Source organism: Raphanus sativus, chromosome 5 (genome assembly GCF_000801105.2).
Source record: "Raphanus sativus cultivar WK10039 chromosome 5, ASM80110v3, whole genome shotgun sequence".
Taxonomy (NCBI): domain Eukaryota; kingdom Viridiplantae; phylum Streptophyta; class Magnoliopsida; order Brassicales; family Brassicaceae; genus Raphanus; species Raphanus sativus.
In genome coordinates, this window is record NC_079515.1 from 3,249,669 (window position 1) to 3,265,611 (window position 15,943).

General features: G+C 39.1%; 6 protein-coding genes across 7 annotated transcripts; 4 read left to right on the top strand and 2 right to left on the bottom strand.

The window, feature by feature from the left end:
* The first annotated feature begins 835 nt into the window (after positions 1-835).
* LOC108862131 (oxysterol-binding protein-related protein 3B) lies at positions 836-11,877 on the top strand. Its single transcript, XM_018636172.2, has 11 exons — positions 836-966; positions 9,292-9,509; positions 9,755-9,848; positions 9,928-10,044; positions 10,122-10,194; positions 10,304-10,422; positions 10,525-10,646; positions 10,743-10,919; positions 11,005-11,149; positions 11,227-11,405; positions 11,483-11,877. Exons 2-11 carry the CDS (start codon positions 9,412-9,414, stop codon positions 11,721-11,723), a joined length of 1,365 nt encoding a protein of 454 aa, XP_018491674.2. The 5' UTR covers positions 836-966; positions 9,292-9,411; the 3' UTR covers positions 11,724-11,877.
* LOC130512533 (uncharacterized) lies at positions 1,166-3,006 on the top strand. Its single transcript, XM_057010621.1, has 2 exons — positions 1,166-1,365; positions 1,970-3,006. The coding sequence occupies exon 2, from the start codon at positions 1,978-1,980 to the stop codon at positions 3,004-3,006; it is 1,029 nt and encodes a 342-aa protein (XP_056866601.1). The 5' UTR covers positions 1,166-1,365; positions 1,970-1,977.
* LOC108846800 (protein FAR-RED ELONGATED HYPOCOTYL 3-like) lies at positions 3,012-4,451 on the top strand. The gene has a single exon (XM_057010626.1). It carries the CDS (start codon positions 3,012-3,014, stop codon positions 4,449-4,451), a length of 1,440 nt encoding a protein of 479 aa, XP_056866606.1.
* LOC108862134 (UPF0161 protein At3g09310) lies at positions 11,751-12,704 on the bottom strand. 2 transcript variants are annotated; one of them, XM_018636176.2, is made up of 4 exons: positions 12,412-12,704; positions 12,267-12,329; positions 12,030-12,170; positions 11,751-11,938 (listed from the first exon to the last, which is right to left on the bottom strand). In XM_018636176.2, the coding sequence occupies exons 1-4, from the start codon at positions 12,608-12,610 to the stop codon at positions 11,919-11,921; spliced, it is 423 nt and encodes a 140-aa protein (XP_018491678.1). In that variant the 5' UTR covers positions 12,611-12,704; the 3' UTR covers positions 11,751-11,918. The 2 variants fall into 2 exon arrangements, with proteins under 2 accessions (XP_018491678.1, XP_018491677.1); XM_018636175.2 differs by having other exon boundaries at positions 11,751-11,963; positions 12,412-12,702.
* Positions 12,705-13,059: 355 nt separating this feature from the next.
* Positions 13,060-13,823, top strand: LOC108862135 (light-harvesting complex-like protein OHP1, chloroplastic). The gene is made up of 3 exons (XM_018636177.2): positions 13,060-13,221; positions 13,334-13,456; positions 13,545-13,823. Exons 1-3 carry the CDS (start codon positions 13,060-13,062, stop codon positions 13,611-13,613), a joined length of 354 nt encoding a protein of 117 aa, XP_018491679.1. The 3' UTR covers positions 13,614-13,823.
* Positions 13,719-15,688, bottom strand: LOC108862133 (probable protein S-acyltransferase 16). The gene is made up of 7 exons (XM_018636174.2): positions 15,234-15,688; positions 15,030-15,122; positions 14,820-14,921; positions 14,661-14,738; positions 14,496-14,594; positions 14,309-14,404; positions 13,719-14,216 (listed from the first exon to the last, which is right to left on the bottom strand). Exons 1-7 carry the CDS (start codon positions 15,507-15,509, stop codon positions 14,100-14,102), a joined length of 861 nt encoding a protein of 286 aa, XP_018491676.2. The 5' UTR covers positions 15,510-15,688; the 3' UTR covers positions 13,719-14,099.
* Between the last annotated feature and the right edge of the window lie 255 nt (positions 15,689-15,943).

Below are 15,943 nucleotides of genomic sequence, written 5' to 3' on the forward strand. Positions count from 1 at the left end.
AAGCTTAACGTCATACCATGTACAGTGTAGTATAGTTAATTAAAAACCAACTTATACTTTTTACAAAGTTGACTCAACCAGCCATTTGCAACGGTGTATGAATAAGGGTGGGCAAATATCCGTGAAATTTGATTCAATCCGTTATTCGTTCTGATTCAATCCAAAAATCCAAATATCTGTAATTTTACGAATCGAACCAAATATTAAAATTCAATATTCGTCAAATAAAGAATAAATCACAAATACTTATTTAGAAAACGGATATCCGATCTATCCGTAATGTACATATGCATATATATATAAAATTATATATAATTTATATCTATATATAGATTTTTATTTATTTTCCACTAAATTAATTATTTGGTCATTAAAATAATTTGTAGTGGAATATTATTATTTATATTAAAAAAATTCCTCTTTTTAATATTTTTCGAATAAATAAAATTTTTATTACTTTTTACTGGATCGACGAATCGAGTTAGATATTTGATAAAATATACTGATTTTTACGGATATCTGTATTACCAAATATCCAAAAATTACGGATCGGATCGGATCCATACAGAATATTCCTAAAATTTCAGATATCCTCCCAGTGTCCACACAATATGATCAATCATATGAGTCACATGAGTGGAAAAAAAAACAATAGGTGTACAGCAACATGATCGTAAAAGAGCATCCAGCGAGAGCATGCATTTTGATGACGTCATCAATGGCGAATACCTCTTAACCACCTCCCCGATTCGGTTGGAGAATCTGTTTTGAGTTCCGGTTTGGAGAAAGTAATAATTTCTAAACCAATAATAATATTTTACTGAAAAAAGGCGAGAACCAACAAGAAGAACTTTAACCGAACCGGTCCGGTTTGATCATGTTAAAAAGTTGAAGAGGTGCCAACGAAGGCCAGCAGCACAATCCTCTGCTTCGTCTCCATCGCTGGTCATTCCATTATTGAGGAGGAATCTATTAAAAAAATATTCTAATTTGACCCAGTTGAAAAAAATTCATTCTCATTACCCTACCAAAATTCTATATACCCCAGTTTTTTTTCTTATAATTTCCTTCTCTTTATTACCCTCAAGTATTTTATTATTATCCTTTTTCAGTGGTCCCCACGTCCCTCCATGTCCCACGCGCTTTCTCTATTTTTTTTAAAATCAATCGCAGCTTCTCTTCCCCTCATAAAGCCAACCTTAAACCCAACCACCTAACAGCCGACCCCACATCAACCCACCTCTCTCATTCCAACAGCTGTACCTCCTGTCTCCTTTCTCCCATCAAGTTTCTCTTTTCCCCAACCACCATCGAACTTCTTCTTCTCTTCCACTTGAGATTGGCGATTTTGAATCTTTTTTTGAGGTAAAATCATGCGTTTTTTTAACGAAATTTTCATAATAATATTCTACTTATGTTCTATGTATTATGTGTAACGAAAAATGAAAGTATTGCTGTAAAATTCGTGAGAGTTTTGAAAGAAAAATGAAAATATTAGATTTCAAAAAAATCTGTATTTTTCTCTATTTTTAACACGGTTTTGAAAGAAAAAAACATGAAATTTGTGTTAGACGATAATCTGGGTTATGTAACACGTTATTAGTTGATTAAAAATACTTAAAAAGATGAAAAACTAAAGTTTTAGGTAAAAATGGAGGTTTTAGGTATTTTGTTATGAAAATGGATGGTTAAGGGCGATTTTGTATATTTGTTCTTGTTTAACACTGTTTTAAACCAAAATAATGCATTACAGTAGTAGTAAACGGTACTGTGGGTTGTATAACACCCTTTTGGTCAGTTAAAAGTGTTAAATAGACAAAAGCAAAATTTTATAAGAACTACTGGAACTACTGGTACTACTAAAGTGAAACGTGTATTACTTGTATTACTGGAACGACTATGTACCAACGATCTTGGATAACTTAGATTCTTTAAATAGTTAACTAATCATAGTTTTATTTCTTTTCAGGGAATTATATGGCGTCTCCTATTACAATCATATGTTTTGACTATGGAGGAAGTTACATCAAGGATGGGGCTGATATAAAGTGGATCTCGGGAGAAGATCAAATTCACACTCTAGTGATGAAAAAATCTGTGGAAGAGGTTACATATTCTGAATTGGTCGAGTGTATATGCAGAAAGATTAAGGCAAATGGAGATGGGATGGTGAAGATTAGTTACTTTCCATTGGTATTGTATTCCAACAAGCCATCATATATTTGGAGTGATGAAGACGTTTTGGGTTATCTCATGCAAGTAAATCATGATAAATGTAGAAGTGTTTTACATGTGGAGATTAGCAGTGACATGGATGATACATATGGTGGTCTGCCGCTTTCAGGAGATGGTGAAACTGATGAAAGCTATGTTGGTCTTTCTGATGGAGAGGATACTGATACCGAGGAAGATGAAACTGATGAAGATGAGTCTGAGGAAGATGAGACTGAGCAAGATGGAGATGAGCAAGATGGAACAAATCATGATCATGAGATGGATGGCATGGTCACGCTTTACACAGCTGAACAACATGAAAACTTTGAGTTGCATGAGAATTTAGAGCACGGGTATGAAGGAACAGAAGTCGGAATGGAAGTTGAAGCTGCAAGAGAGGGAGTTGAAGCCACAACAGTTGTAGAAGAAGAATGGGATGATGGTCTTGATTTGGTTAAGGGTCAAGAATTCAGAACTAAGACAGCCATGCAAGTTCTAGTTCAGAGGGGTGCGCATAAGAATGGTTTTGAGTATGACACACTTAAGTCCGATACTGGGAGATTTGTGGCAAGATGTCGAGGAGCCAAAGAAGGTTGCAAGTGGTATTTGCGTGTAGTAAAGCTTAAGAATTCAGATCTTTGGACGGTTAGAACTTACGTCAAGTCTCATACATGCTCAGTGGTAACTACAAGTACCCTTAGAAATGGAAGGAGAGGCACACCACAGGTCGTTGCATCTGTTTTGGGTGAAGAATATCCCGGTAGATATGACACACCAAGATCAAGTGTCTGATCAGTATGGTTACCCGCAAGGTTGGTGTTAAGGTATCATATGCCACAGCATGGAGAGGAAAAAGGCCGGCTGCTAATGAAGTGCGAGGTACTCTGGAAGAGAGTTTTTCTATGATACACTCCTATATGCACATGCTTAAGTTGAAGAATCCTGATTCGGTAAGTTATGTTGAAGTAGATGCGGCAAAAAGATTTAAGTATCTATTTTTCGCATTTGGAGCTTCCATAGAAGGGTTCATAGCGATGAGGAAAGTTATCATTGTGGATGGAACACATCTTAAGCATGTTTATGGTGGAGTTCTGCTTGTTGCGACGGCTCAAGATCCTGATCGCCACCATTACCCTATTGCATTTGGTGTAGTTGATGGTGAGAAAGATGAAAGCTGGACGTGGTTTATGAATAAATTGAGGTCAGTGATATCAGATGTAGACGGATTGGTGTTTCTTTCGGATAGAAATGCGAGCTTGATCAAGTCAATACGTGAGGTGTTCCCAACGGCCGCACATGGGTATTGTGTCTGGCATTTGTCTCAAAATGTGAAAGGACATGTATTCAACAACAGAGACGTTTGTGCAATCAAGTTTAGAGAATGCGCATATGCTTATACAGTGGCTGAGTTCGATGTTCTCTATGATGCTTTTTCCAGAAAGTATCCTTCTGCTGCCGAGTATCTAGAAAAGAGTGTTGAAGTGGGAAAATGGGCAAGATGTTATTTTGAAGGAGACATATACAATGTTGACACAACCAATGCAGCAGAATCTATCAATGGTGTTCTTCGGGAAGCGAGGAAATACTTCATGCTACCGATGATTGATGTTATCATTAAGAAAATGGCTGAATGGTTTAACAAACATAGGAAGAAGGCAGCCCAAATACCAGCCACGAAGAAGCTTGTGCCTACAGTAGAAACCCAGTTGTCAAAAAGATCTTTGGAAACGAGGTGTTTAGATGTGGTTGAGATAAACAGCTTTCACCTTGAGTACAATGTCAATGGTAGTGACGGAAAGGTTTATACGGTTGATTTGGCAAGAAAAATGTGCAGCTGCAGGTGCTTTGATATAGACAAAATCCCGTGTGTTCATGCATGTGTTGCTGCCAAGTTCTTGAGCGTTGGAACGGACCTCCATCTACAAGACTTTTGTTCGGTATACTATACGGTGGAGCTTTGGGCGTTGGCATACTGTAGGACGATTTATCCTGTGCCACATCAGTCTGAATGGGTTATACCAGATGAAATTCGAGCACTAAAAGTTCTTCCTCCATTATATGTTAAAAAGAAAGGACCCACTCAGAAGCAAAGGTTTCCATCAGCCGGAGAATCTCGTGGACGTGGAAGAGGGCGAGGAAGGGGAATGGGAAGAGGAAGGGGAAGGAGCAGAGGAAGGAGAGGCGGACGTTTGTATGAGTATTTTGAGTGTGGAAGTACTTCTGCAACCGCCGAGTAGCATGGGACTCTTGTGATTTGAACTATGTGTAATATGTGTAATATGAAACTACTAGTACTACTATTGGAACTACTATATGTAATATGGACTACTAGTACTATTATTGGAACTACTATGTGTAATATGGACTACTAGGAATTACATAGTACTACCATGAACTACCAAAAACTACCCTGTATTACTATGTGTTATGCATGTTTCTAAAAACCTTAATTTTCTTCATATTATTTATTTTTAGAAGATGTATCTCATATTTAACGTGATTATATGTCCATTCATGTGTTTATTTTTTAAAATAGACATAAAATTCTCTTAAAATCTCAACTTGGTAGAAAAATTCTCATTTCAATAGAAAACATCCTTATACTTCCTTGTTAATGTCTTGATAGGAAGACCATGATGAGATGAATTTCTAAAAATACATATTTTCTGAATTTTTTTTTGCCAATTTGTTATATACAGTCTAAAACTATCTAAATGAATTGGTATTACTAATTAATTTAATTTAATGACATTGTATTATTAAAAAATGCTATAATCTGCAAAAGTATTACTATGAAGAATGAAATATTACTACCACCTTGAGTACTACTAAGAGTAAGATAAATATTATTTTAATATTCAAACATGTTTTGTTCAATATCATCTTTAACACGTTTTAGACATGTGTATATATATATTTTTTTTATTCTACAAAGTGTTGACATTGTGTTACACGTTTTTGACATGTTTTAGACATGTGCATATATATATATTTTTTATTCTACAATGTGTTTGTCTTAGTAATACCTAATAAGTCAAGTAATACGAATTTCCTTTAGTAGGACAAAAATTGCCTTGTCTTCCATTAGACCAAACCTGCTTCAAGACAATCACACAACACAAAAAGATTGCACATCCTACATAATAGAATCCAAGCATCATACATAATAGCATCCAAAAACCAACAAGAACATAGTACCTACATAAGTTCACAACAAAGCCGAGATAAATATTAAACATATCATCCTACAATAGTTCACTAAGCCTCAGTTCTTGGCTTCTTCTTCCGCCCTTCAATCTCATCAGTGTCAGCTTCAGTGAAAGGAGAGGAAATCCACTGTGATCGTATACGTGTCCTTGGCTGCTCTGGCGTCCTTGTCTCCTCTGGCATTGTGAACTTCTTTGGGTCAGTAGGCTTTCTTGGTCTACCCCTCGCCTTAGGCCTATGCTTAACCCCAATCCGAGCAGGAAGACCCTCATCTTCCTCAGCTCCTACAACAGGAGCTCCCTCATCTACAACAGGAGCTTCCTCATCTACATCAAGCTCATCCGTCTCCTTGTCAGCTCCCTCATCTACAACAGGAGCTCCCTCATCTACAACAGGAGCTTCCTCATCTACATCAAGCTCATCCGTCTCCTTGTCAGCTCCTTTATCCACAGCAGGAGCTCCCTCATCTACAGCAGAAGTTCCCTCAGCCGGTTCTCTATAGCTCTTGCAAAGTGAAAGAAGCCATTCTTCTTGTTTCTCTTCATCACATGTTAGCACCAATCTCTTACTTGGTGATTTCCAATTCCATGATGGTTTCCTCGCGGCTGCCTTAGTCCTACCACGTGGTGGTGTAGGAGTCTCCATAGGTTGCTTCTCAGCCTCCTTCTCTTCAATCTCAGCCTCCTTATTTGTTTCAATCTCTTGTTCTGTTTCAACCCGAGCCTCTTGTTCTTCCTCAGGTTGTTTCTCTTCCTCACAACCTTTATCTTTATTCTCCGTTTCAGCCTGCTCTGTTTCTTTCTCTTCATGAGTCAAGCCTTCACCTTCTTTGTCTTCTTCAGGTTCTGCTTCATGCTCAGGTTCTTTCTCTTCCTCAGAACCTTTATCTTCTTTCTGAGCCTCTTCAGCTTGAGCTTCAGCTTCAGGTTCTTTTTCTTTCTCAGAACTTTTATCTTCTTTCTGAGCCTCTTCACTCGCTTTCTCAGCTGAGCTTCTGAGCTTCAGCTTCAGCTTCAGGTTCTTTTTCTTTCTCAGAACTTTTATCTTCCTTCTGAGCTTCTTCTTCACTCGCTTTCTCAGCTGTTGGTTCCACGAGGTTGCTGTCATAACGCCCATTATTCCAACCATGATCCATGGTTTGGTACTCAAAACCATCATCGTTCTCCTTCTCTTTCTCCTGCTTCTTCATTTCTTTCTCAATGCCATCAAGTCTCTCCTCTAATGTCTTCTGCTTCTTGGCCTTTAGTTTTAAACCATCTTGCGTCCGCTCAATGGCATCAAACCTCTTCTCCATTGCTTTCATCCTCTTAGACCTTCTTTTTAAAATAACATGGCTCTTCTCCACCACACCAAGCCTCTTGTCCATTGTATCTACCTTCACAATCACTTCACTCAAAGAAGCCATCAACCTCTCTTCAAACCCTTTCAGAACGTCCTCCAAACCATGAACAGAGGAGGATGCTTCTTCATTCACTTTCCCTTTTCCTTTGTCTTTTTTCTTAGGAAACTCCCTTGCAGCCACATCCAACTCATAGAGTCCTTGCCAAAAGATAGGCTTCTCCTTAACAGTCAGCCATGTGCTCCACAAATTACTCACTCCTTCTTCATTTTCATAGTCTGGCTCCCCCTCACATATACGTGCCATGAGAGGTTCCTCATCAACAGTTGGAACCAAAACACTATCAATGACCTGAAAAAATTATCAAAACAATATCACACACATATTTTAACTCAAAACACTATTTATTCCACTCATTTAATAAAAAAAAATATTCAACTCATACCGTAGTGTGTCCAAGCGTGTCGTACAAATCCTGGAGTGGATAACCTTTCATGCTGTTACTTTGGAACCGTTTCTTGCACATCCTCGGGCAGGAGCTGAAACAGCCAGCTACACGTTCTCTGAATTGTGCATTCAGAGCTGGAATACACTCAAATGCCAGGATCTGAATGTCAAAAAAAAGGAGTCAGAGCTGATTCACAAAACAAAAACAATTATATAAAGATGTAAAATTTACCTCCAAAGGAACTATGAACCCGGGAAAGTTGACATTCTTCTTAGGTTCCCCTTTGAGTTTCTTCATCACGTAGTTAATGGACCCGATCGCATCATCGAACGTCAAGCGACCCCATGGAAAGGTTTTGCAAATTTCCACATCATTGACGACTCTTAAAATGAAAGAGTCGAATGGGGCATTGTACCTTGCCTTCGCTCTGATAACCGTGCCTAGGAAGTAGAGCACCGCCATCCTGAGTCGATCCCCACATGCACTCATACTCAGCAACTTCTCTCTCACAGATTCCATTGTTATCTCCTTATGCGAGCCAAAATGCCTATCTACAAAAGCAAAGCTCCCCAACTTCTTATAATTCGGTGGGTAGTCACGACAGTCCAAGCCTGAGATGAGTGCATGCTCTCTCATTGAATACCGGAGGGGCACGCCATTAACCGCAAACCAAGCTGTGTCCTCTCCCTCGTGTAAGGGAATTGTGCGCAGTAACAGCGACCACATACCCAGCAGCCTCAAGTTTGGTTCATTCGGCATGTGGAAAATGTGGCAAAACTGAGGGTGGTTTTTGAACCACTCCAACTCGAGCGACTCATCCTCGGGCGTAAGCTTCTTCAAGAGGTCCACTGTTCCGCTCACAGAGCACTTGCTCTGTATCTTACACGACTTGGTGAATTCCGTGTTCTTGAAGTATAGCTCATCAGGTGGCAATGGTTGACATTCCTGCAAACCACATTAAATTATATATATTAGCACTTTATTTATTAATCTGTCTTAATAAAACCAGTAGTACTAGTAATACACCATACTAATACCAAAGAAATGTTGGAGAATGATGATTAGTGTGAGTCTGAGATGTTGAGAATGCATACCTGAGATGTTGCAGAATGATTTTCGGTTTGAGTCTCATTCCTGCCGGAAAGCTCTTCATCAGCTACTGGAGCAGGGTTGTGTTCTTGAACCTTTTCTCTTGTGGAATTGTTTTGTTTCTTGTTCTGTCTTTTCCCCCGCTTACCACGGCTTGTCATTCTCCTATAACAACAAACAACTATGTATCATTATCAAACAGTCAACATTCAATCCATAAGGTCCAATCCATAATTGTATTAACCATTTCCACCATTTTTACTAATAGGATTTCAATTAAGTTACACAAAAATAAAACAATTTTTATCAATACCAAATCGATTAAAGAGAAGAATAGTCCACATCAAATCGATTTGAATCATATATTTCAAAGAAACCCACTTCAAAATTTCTTCATTTCTTTAAGCCAAACAACCATACATCATATATTTCAAAGAAACCGACATCAAATCGATTTGAATCTATGAAAAAAGTATGAAAAAATGTTACCTTTACACGCCGAGAATGGTGATGGAAGAGGTTACAAGAGGATGAAAAAAGCTTGACGCCAGAAGAAAAAGGTGATTCTGATGATGGACAAGAGAAAACGTGGTGGTTTTCGGTGGATTGCGTTGGGTTTCAGTGGATTCCGGTCAATTTCGTCGAGATCATCGGGGGCGGGTTTTAGGGTTTTCAGAGATTGATTTTTTTTCGATTTGGAGAAGAAACTGTCGATTTGGTCCGTTTGGGAAGGGTTTGATCTGTTTGGGAGAGAGACACTGGGAGAAAGAGAGGGTTTAGGAGAGAGACAACGCGGGTCATGCCCATGGATCCGGGTCGTATGAGTCGGGTCAAATAGAGAGAGGTTGGATCCTGTAAATATCAAATTTCATTAAGAGCAGTTTTGTTTTTTCTCACGTTTTTAATAAAATAAGATTAAAAATATAATCTATTTTATTGATGGGGCAAAATAGAATAAACAGTATAGTGACTAGGGCAAGAGAGAATAAAGTCCAATCTATTATCCTTCCTCCATAAACATAATCCTTTAGATTCCTACGAACGTCTCTCTCTCTCTATTCGTTCTTCGCCGGAGCTCGTAGTGTGGTAAGCCCACGGCGGGAAGAGAGGAGATATGGCTCCCAACGATCCTAAAAACGGCGGCGGTTTCTTCGCTTCTCTTGCTTCCTCCATCTCCAATTTGGGATCCGCCATGACCAAATCAGTTAACGGGTGAGTTTTTTGAAGATCCTTTTTTTTTTGTTAAACCCGGATCCGCCTCACTCAGCTAAGATTCGTAATGCTAATATCAGTTTTTGAGTTTGAATCTGGTTTTGGTGTCTCCTCTGTTCAGACATCTTCGTAAGTTTTGTTGTAATTGAGTTTCGATCCCACTTGTGCAGTGGTGGGTTTGCGTAAAGTTTAGACCTTTTGTGGCTTGATCTCAATGGGTCCTTGTGTTTTGGTTTGATACTCAGTTTGGTTGGCTATGAGGGACTTGAAGTTATTAACCCTGAAGGAAGTACAGAAGATGCAGCGGAGGAAGCAAACAGAGGAAGATGGAAGCAAGAGGTATATACTCTGTTGTTACAGCTCTTGTTGTCACCAAACGGGTTTAATCTATAATGACCTTTGAACACAACTCTCTCAGGATCGAGATGGTTATTGGAAGATGATGCAGAAGTACATAGGATCTGATGTCACATCAATGGTTACCCTTCCCGTGATTATCTTTGAACCTATGACAATGCTCCAGAAAATGGCTGAGGTTTGTGTGCTCAATGATAATACCTGAGTTTTTTTTTCTGATGGTTTTTCTGATGATATGTGCTCTGTTTCTGTCAGTTGATGGAATACTCGCATCTATTAGACATGGCAGACCAAACTGAGGACCCTTATATGCGCATGGTGTATGCGTGTAAGCACATCTCTTCCTTCCTTTGATTTCTGCTACAATCAGTATCTGTTTCGTTTAGTTTCTCTCTCCTGTGTGGCTGAATTGTAAGAATTGACCCTTTAAATAACAGCATCATGGGCTATCTCTGTGTACTATGCTTTCCAACGTACTTGGAAACCGTTTAATCCAATCCTCGGAGAGACTTATGAGATGGCTAATTACAATGGTGTTAACTTCATATCTGAACAGGTCAGAGCCATTTCTTTTTTTAAAACTCAAATAATTGGCGACGACTCAATGTTTAGCTGCTGACTTCTCCCAGATTATTGACACTAATGGTCTTGTTCTCAGGTCAGTCATCACCCGCCAATGAGCGCTGGCCATGCTGAAAATGAGCATTTCACTTATGATTGTACATCAAAACTGAAAACAAAGTTTCTTGGCAATTCCATTGACGTTTACCCAGTAGGAAGGTAGTAGTTTCTACAAACCACAGCATGGGTTTCTGAGTTAACACTCTTCATTTGTTCATGATCATGAACCTTAAATGCGATGGACCTGTGGTGCAGGACACGAGTGACACTTAAAAGAGATGGAGTGGTTCTTGACTTGGTGCCTCCTCTGACCAAAGTTCACAACCTAATCTTTGGACGAACTTGGGTGGATTCTCCTGGGGAAATGATCATGACTAACCTGACCACTGGTGACAAAGTCGTGCTTTACTTCCAACCATGTGGCTGGTTTGGGTAAGTTCCCTTCACTCCAAACCTCATCTTCCTCTTTCTTTTCCGATTATAAGCTTAAAGACACGTGCATGTACTGTGTTAACAGATCTGGTCGATATGAAGTGGACGGATATGTCTATAACGCCTCTGAGGAGCCCAAGATACTCATGACTGGTAAATGGAACGAGTCGATGAGCTATCAGCAGTGTGACGGTGAAGGTGAACCTCTCCCAGGCACCGAACTAAAGGAGGTTGGCCAAATTCTCTCCCCATCATCAACTCAATTCTCTTTCCAATGACTTTCTAAAGCTGTTCTTTTGTTTCATAGGTCTGGAAACTCGCTGATGTTCCAAAAGATGACAAATACCAATACACACACTTTGCTCACAAGATCAACAGCTTCGACACTGCCCCGAAAAAGCTGTTGCCGTCTGATTCACGGTTACGCCCTGACAGATACGCACTAGAGATGGGTGACATGTCCAAATCCGGATATGAGAAGAGCAGGTATGGTAACAAAAACTTGTCCTTCAGGATCTGAAACTGATGTACGCTAATGCTCATCCAATATCTTGTTTATACAGCATGGAAGAGAGACAGAGAGCTGAAAAGAGAACCCGCGAAGAGAAAGGCCAAAGCTTTACTCCCAAGTGGTTTGATATAACCGAAGAAGTCACTCCTACACCATGGGGGGATCTCGAAGTTTACCAGTTCAACGGAAAGTACTCAGAACACCGGGAAGCTGCGGATAGCTCTGAAGATAATACGGACGACCCTAAGTCAATCACATTCAACCCATGGCAGTTTCAAGATTTGTCTACCTAATGAATCGCTCCAAAAGATAAGAAAAAAAAAGATCAAAATCTTTTGGTAACAGATGTTGTAATTCTTATTCTCAGCTTTCTTTACTTTCTCTAGTAGTAGTTTTACAAACTTTTATTGTTCTTTTATATTTAAATCAAATCTCTCTTTCATTCTCGTTGCCATAGCCATCTTCTTCTTCTTCTTCTTGGGGCATGATCAAACCCTCACCAAACCATCTTGGAGGATCGTATCCAGACCCACCTGTCCAAATAGTTAGGGACTCCTTTTGATTGTAATAAAAGAAAAAAAAGGAAGCAAGAAAAGTACCAAAAGGATTGCAGCGGCAGAGACGCCATGTGGTGAGAACAGTGCCTTTGAGAACTCCATATCTTTTGTAAGCTTCCATAGAGTACTCACTGCAAGTTGGAACGTAACGGCAGCTTCTAGGTAACACCGGCGATATCTCCCCTGTTTTTTCACCAGCAAACACCATATTAACAACCCTATGAAACACACTAGTACACAAGAAAACAATTTGCAAAAGGGGAGTTTATTTTTGGTTACTCTTGTAGAATCTCAGCATTGCTAAAGCTACTTTGACTCCCACACTCTCCTGCTCTTCCCCATCTAAAACCCAACCAATTAGTCGCAAAGACTCAACGCATAATTAAAGAGAGAAACTTTATAACTGAGATAGGGAAAGAGAGACCTTTAGGAGATTCAGGGTCTGGACTCGAAGGCGTTGATTTCGCGGATAAGCAACGGAGCTGATGCTTGTTCGTATGAGAAAGATGATGAAAGCTCAAGCGAGACGTACTGAATTTCAAGTGAATTTTAGGAGGATTAGGGTTTTCAGAGATTAAGTGGGTTGCATAAGGACGATGAACGGAGACGACGACGACCGCCATCAAATGCAAAACTCATACAAACAAAGCTTTTACTTTGAACCAAAAAAAAAAAAAACAAAGCTTCTTAGTTCTTACTAACAAGTAGACAACAGAACACTCTGTCTCAATCTCCCCCTTCCCCTCTCTATATTCTACAATACGACGACGTCAAGTAAAGCCCATGTTACTACATGGGCCTTGAGTAATGGTTTAAAATTGTAAAAAACACAATTGGATTGGCTTACTAATAGCCCAAAGGCTTTGTAACATGAAAAATTTTAGAAACACAAAAATATTTTTGTTTGTACTATTGCACAGTCACATAGTCATAGTGTGTCGGAATCCTACTTGTGGTGTTAGGAATATGACACGTTGCATAATTTGTACGCACGAAATACATCAGAACTAACGGAAGCACATCCACAAAACCAAGACTCATCTTCCTCCTTCGTCTAAAAACAAAAACAAAAATGGCGAGCTCGCTTCTCACCTCGACGCCACTGTCCTCATCTTTCTTACCTGTTCCTCGGAAGCTGTCGGTTCATCATGGCCATTATCAGAGCCAAAGAACTCTCTGGTTCGGTCGGAATCAATCGTCTCTGTGTGTTCGCGCAGCTAAACTCCCTCAAGGGGTATGTAAATAGTCTCTTAACACATTCTTGACATATAAGAATCTAAAGCTTCCATGTTTTTCTTTCTACCTTTCTCTTTCTTGTGTAAACTTGTTTGTTTTGGGTTGGGAAGGTGATAGTGCCAAAAGTGGAACCCAAGTTTGAACCAGCGTTTCTGGGATTCACATTTACAGCTGAGATATGGAACTCCAGAGCTTGTATGATTGGTCTCATCGGCACCTTCGTTGTTGAGCTTGTGAGTTCAACATAATTATGGAAGTTCTGTAATATATAGACAAAGAGAATAACTTAACATATGCTGTCTTTTTTTAATTTTCTTTCAGATTTTGAACAAAGGAATACTTCAAATAATTGGTGTTGATGTTGGAAAAGGGCTCGATCTTCCTCTCTGATTTTGTTATTGTTCAATCTGCTTTTACAAACTTCTTTTTCTGGTTTCTTATGGAATCCAAGAATCTACAAGTTATATAAGTTTCAGCATTGCATATAACACATACTGAGAGAACTGTCTGATTCTTATAAGAGATTATAAAAGCTTTTGATAATCTTACAAAGATGTATTTTCACCTGTTAATTGTCATGTATAATTTTTGAGTTATGTATCCACAAAAAAAAAAAAACTGATGTTCTTTGAATCAAGCAGCCAAAAAAAAACAGAGGGAATAACTGACCTAACTGGCATCATAATTTCACAAACTGATGTTCTTTGAATCAAGCAGCCTCTGCTAGTGATTAAAGGCAAGTCTTGGTTCTGAGCTGAGGCATCTAAAACACCGGAGAAGGGGACGAGGCAAACCGCTATGAAGTTCACAATCTAATGCCTTTTTTTCCGATGGAACTCGCCTCCAAAAGTTAGGAATACATGATTTGGATCATGGCTAAGGTTTAGTTTCGGAAGAAACAGGGACTGAGTCAAAAGCTGTACGGAAACGCAGACCGGAACCGATATGCCTTGATGTAGGGCAGAGCCAAGAGAGTACGTTCGGACCCAAAATCTGAGGAAGAAACAGTTAAAACTTTCACAAAACGATTAAAACGTTTTGACTGATACTTGACCATCTAAGGAAGATAAAAGAGAAATGTTTACCAAGGTAAGGTTATCATATGGGCCTATGTCATATGGATGCTTATAGACTTGGCCACCTTTCTCTGCTAACCACATAGCTCTTACTCCTTCGTGGTACTGCTCAAAAATTTACGCAAAACATTTATTAACAAGATGGAAACAAACAAACAAAAAACAAAATATGAAGAGAGAGAGTAAAAGAACAAACCTCGATGGTTGTTTTGTTTTGTAAACTGAGGTAAATGTGCCACGCGAGAAGAACACCTAACGCGATGCTCAATGAAATAAGAACAAAAGCTGAAACCACCTGAGAGTTAAACAAAACATTAGAAGGGAAAAATGATATTTTTTCTGGTAGTTTTAGGAAACATACATATATAGTTCTTAAATAGCTTCCCATTTCTTCGTCTTCATCTTGAGATTCAACAGTAAGGCTTCCCACAAGCAAAACCTAAGAACATTCATATACTAAGGGACACAGAGTGATATATATATATATACATTGAAGTAACAGACGTTTAAGGAAATGTACCAGAGAGTATATGCATGCAGTCACCGCATAGACAACAAATACGAAGAAGACCTTGTAGTTAGTGTGTCCTACGCAGTTGTTGATCCAAATACAATGGTGGTCCTTCAAAATCAAATACGATGATTTACCATAAGGGTTTGGCTGATTTAATTAATGGTTCGGTTTGGCAAAGCTGAGACATATAAGTGTGTTGAGTAAAGAGAATAATACCATTCTAAGCACACATCTTTTGCAAACTCGGCAATGGTGAGCTCTCGGAGGTTTGAAATGTGAACACTTTTGACAATACCTCAAATCTCCTCCCTGCAAATGATCCCTAAGTTAGGAACAAATCTGATAAGCTTGAAAGGTTTCTCTTTCAAAGCCAATATCTTTAAGAGACTCTGAGAGAGAAAGAGGCCTTAAAGAGTTGACCTTTCGCTTAATCTCATGGACAGGACTCTCCTGATCTTCAACATCCGGCATGTAACTGGATGGAACCCGACCCGGATCCCTGAAAACCGCGACGGAGTAGCTGTACACACACATCAGAGCCAAGGCGGTGAAAGCGGCGGCGTTAGCGATCCCGGGAGAGGAAGTGAGGCTGAACCACCGATCGATGTAAGTGAAAACCGTTGAGAAATAGATGAAACCGATCACCATCATCACCACCGCCACGGGGAGAGAGAACCCGAATCCTCTCCGTTTCATCTTGTTTTATTTTTCCTTCCTCCGGCGTCGGAATAACCGTGTCTCCGGCGAATGGTTTTTTTTTAATTGTTTTTCTTCTCGATTATTCGTTGTTGGAGTATGTCCGAAGTTGTCGATGAGTTTGGAGATGTGTCGTGTCTTTAACTCGAAGCGCTCCCACCTAACTAAAACGACCATTTACTCTTACATTCTCTCGTATTTCACCATCTTGTTTCTATTGAACTCTCAAAGGTCACTATTATTAACATTCCTTGTTTGGGATGTCTATGTTTCAAATATGAATTTGACCGGTAAATTTACAAAATTAAGCTTCCAATATTTTTTTAAAAAATTGTATTTTCTTTAGACTTTCTATTATATAGTATATAATAATATTGGACAGTAACATATGTTTGGTGTAATTTATGTTTCATATAATATATTACATCGATTCA

Excerpts from the sequence above, each read along its gene's own strand:
- LOC108862135 (XM_018636177.2), top strand. The coding sequence starts at position 13,060 with ATGGCGAGCTCGCTTCTCACCTCGACGCCACTGTCCTCATCTTTCTTA. Across the intron at positions 13,222-13,333 it reads CAGCTAAACTCCCTCAAGGG|GTGATAGTGCCAAAAGTGGA; the intron begins GTATGTAAATAG and ends TGGGTTGGGAAG. Across the intron at positions 13,457-13,544 it reads GCACCTTCGTTGTTGAGCTT|ATTTTGAACAAAGGAATACT; the intron begins GTGAGTTCAACA and ends ATTTTCTTTCAG.
- LOC108846800 (XM_057010626.1), top strand. The coding sequence starts at position 3,012 with ATGGTTACCCGCAAGGTTGGTGTTAAGGTATCATATGCCACAGCATGG.
- LOC108862131 (XM_018636172.2), top strand. The coding sequence starts at position 9,412 with ATGGCTCCCAACGATCCTAAAAACGGCGGCGGTTTCTTCGCTTCTCTT. Across the intron at positions 9,510-9,754 it reads ATGACCAAATCAGTTAACGG|TTTGGTTGGCTATGAGGGAC; the intron begins GTGAGTTTTTTG and ends TTTGATACTCAG. Across the intron at positions 11,406-11,482 it reads TCCGGATATGAGAAGAGCAG|CATGGAAGAGAGACAGAGAG; the intron begins GTATGGTAACAA and ends TTGTTTATACAG.
- LOC108862134 (XM_018636175.2), bottom strand. The coding sequence starts at position 12,610 with ATGGCGGTCGTCGTCGTCTCCGTTCATCGTCCTTATGCAACCCACTTA. Across the intron at positions 12,171-12,266 it reads AATGCTGAGATTCTACAAGA|GGGAGATATCGCCGGTGTTA; the intron begins GTAACCAAAAAT and ends GTGAAAAAACAG. Across the intron at positions 11,964-12,029 it reads CTGCCGCTGCAATCCTTTTG|GTGGGTCTGGATACGATCCT; the intron begins GTACTTTTCTTG and ends CTATTTGGACAG.
- LOC108862133 (XM_018636174.2), bottom strand. The coding sequence starts at position 15,509 with ATGAAACGGAGAGGATTCGGGTTCTCTCTCCCCGTGGCGGTGGTGATG. Across the intron at positions 14,405-14,495 it reads AAAACAAAACAACCATCGAG|TACCACGAAGGAGTAAGAGC; the intron begins GTTTGTTCTTTT and ends ATTTTTGAGCAG. Across the intron at positions 14,217-14,308 it reads CATATGATAACCTTACCTTG|ATTTTGGGTCCGAACGTACT; the intron begins GTAAACATTTCT and ends TTTCTTCCTCAG.
- LOC130512533 (XM_057010621.1), top strand. The coding sequence starts at position 1,978 with ATGGCGTCTCCTATTACAATCATATGTTTTGACTATGGAGGAAGTTAC.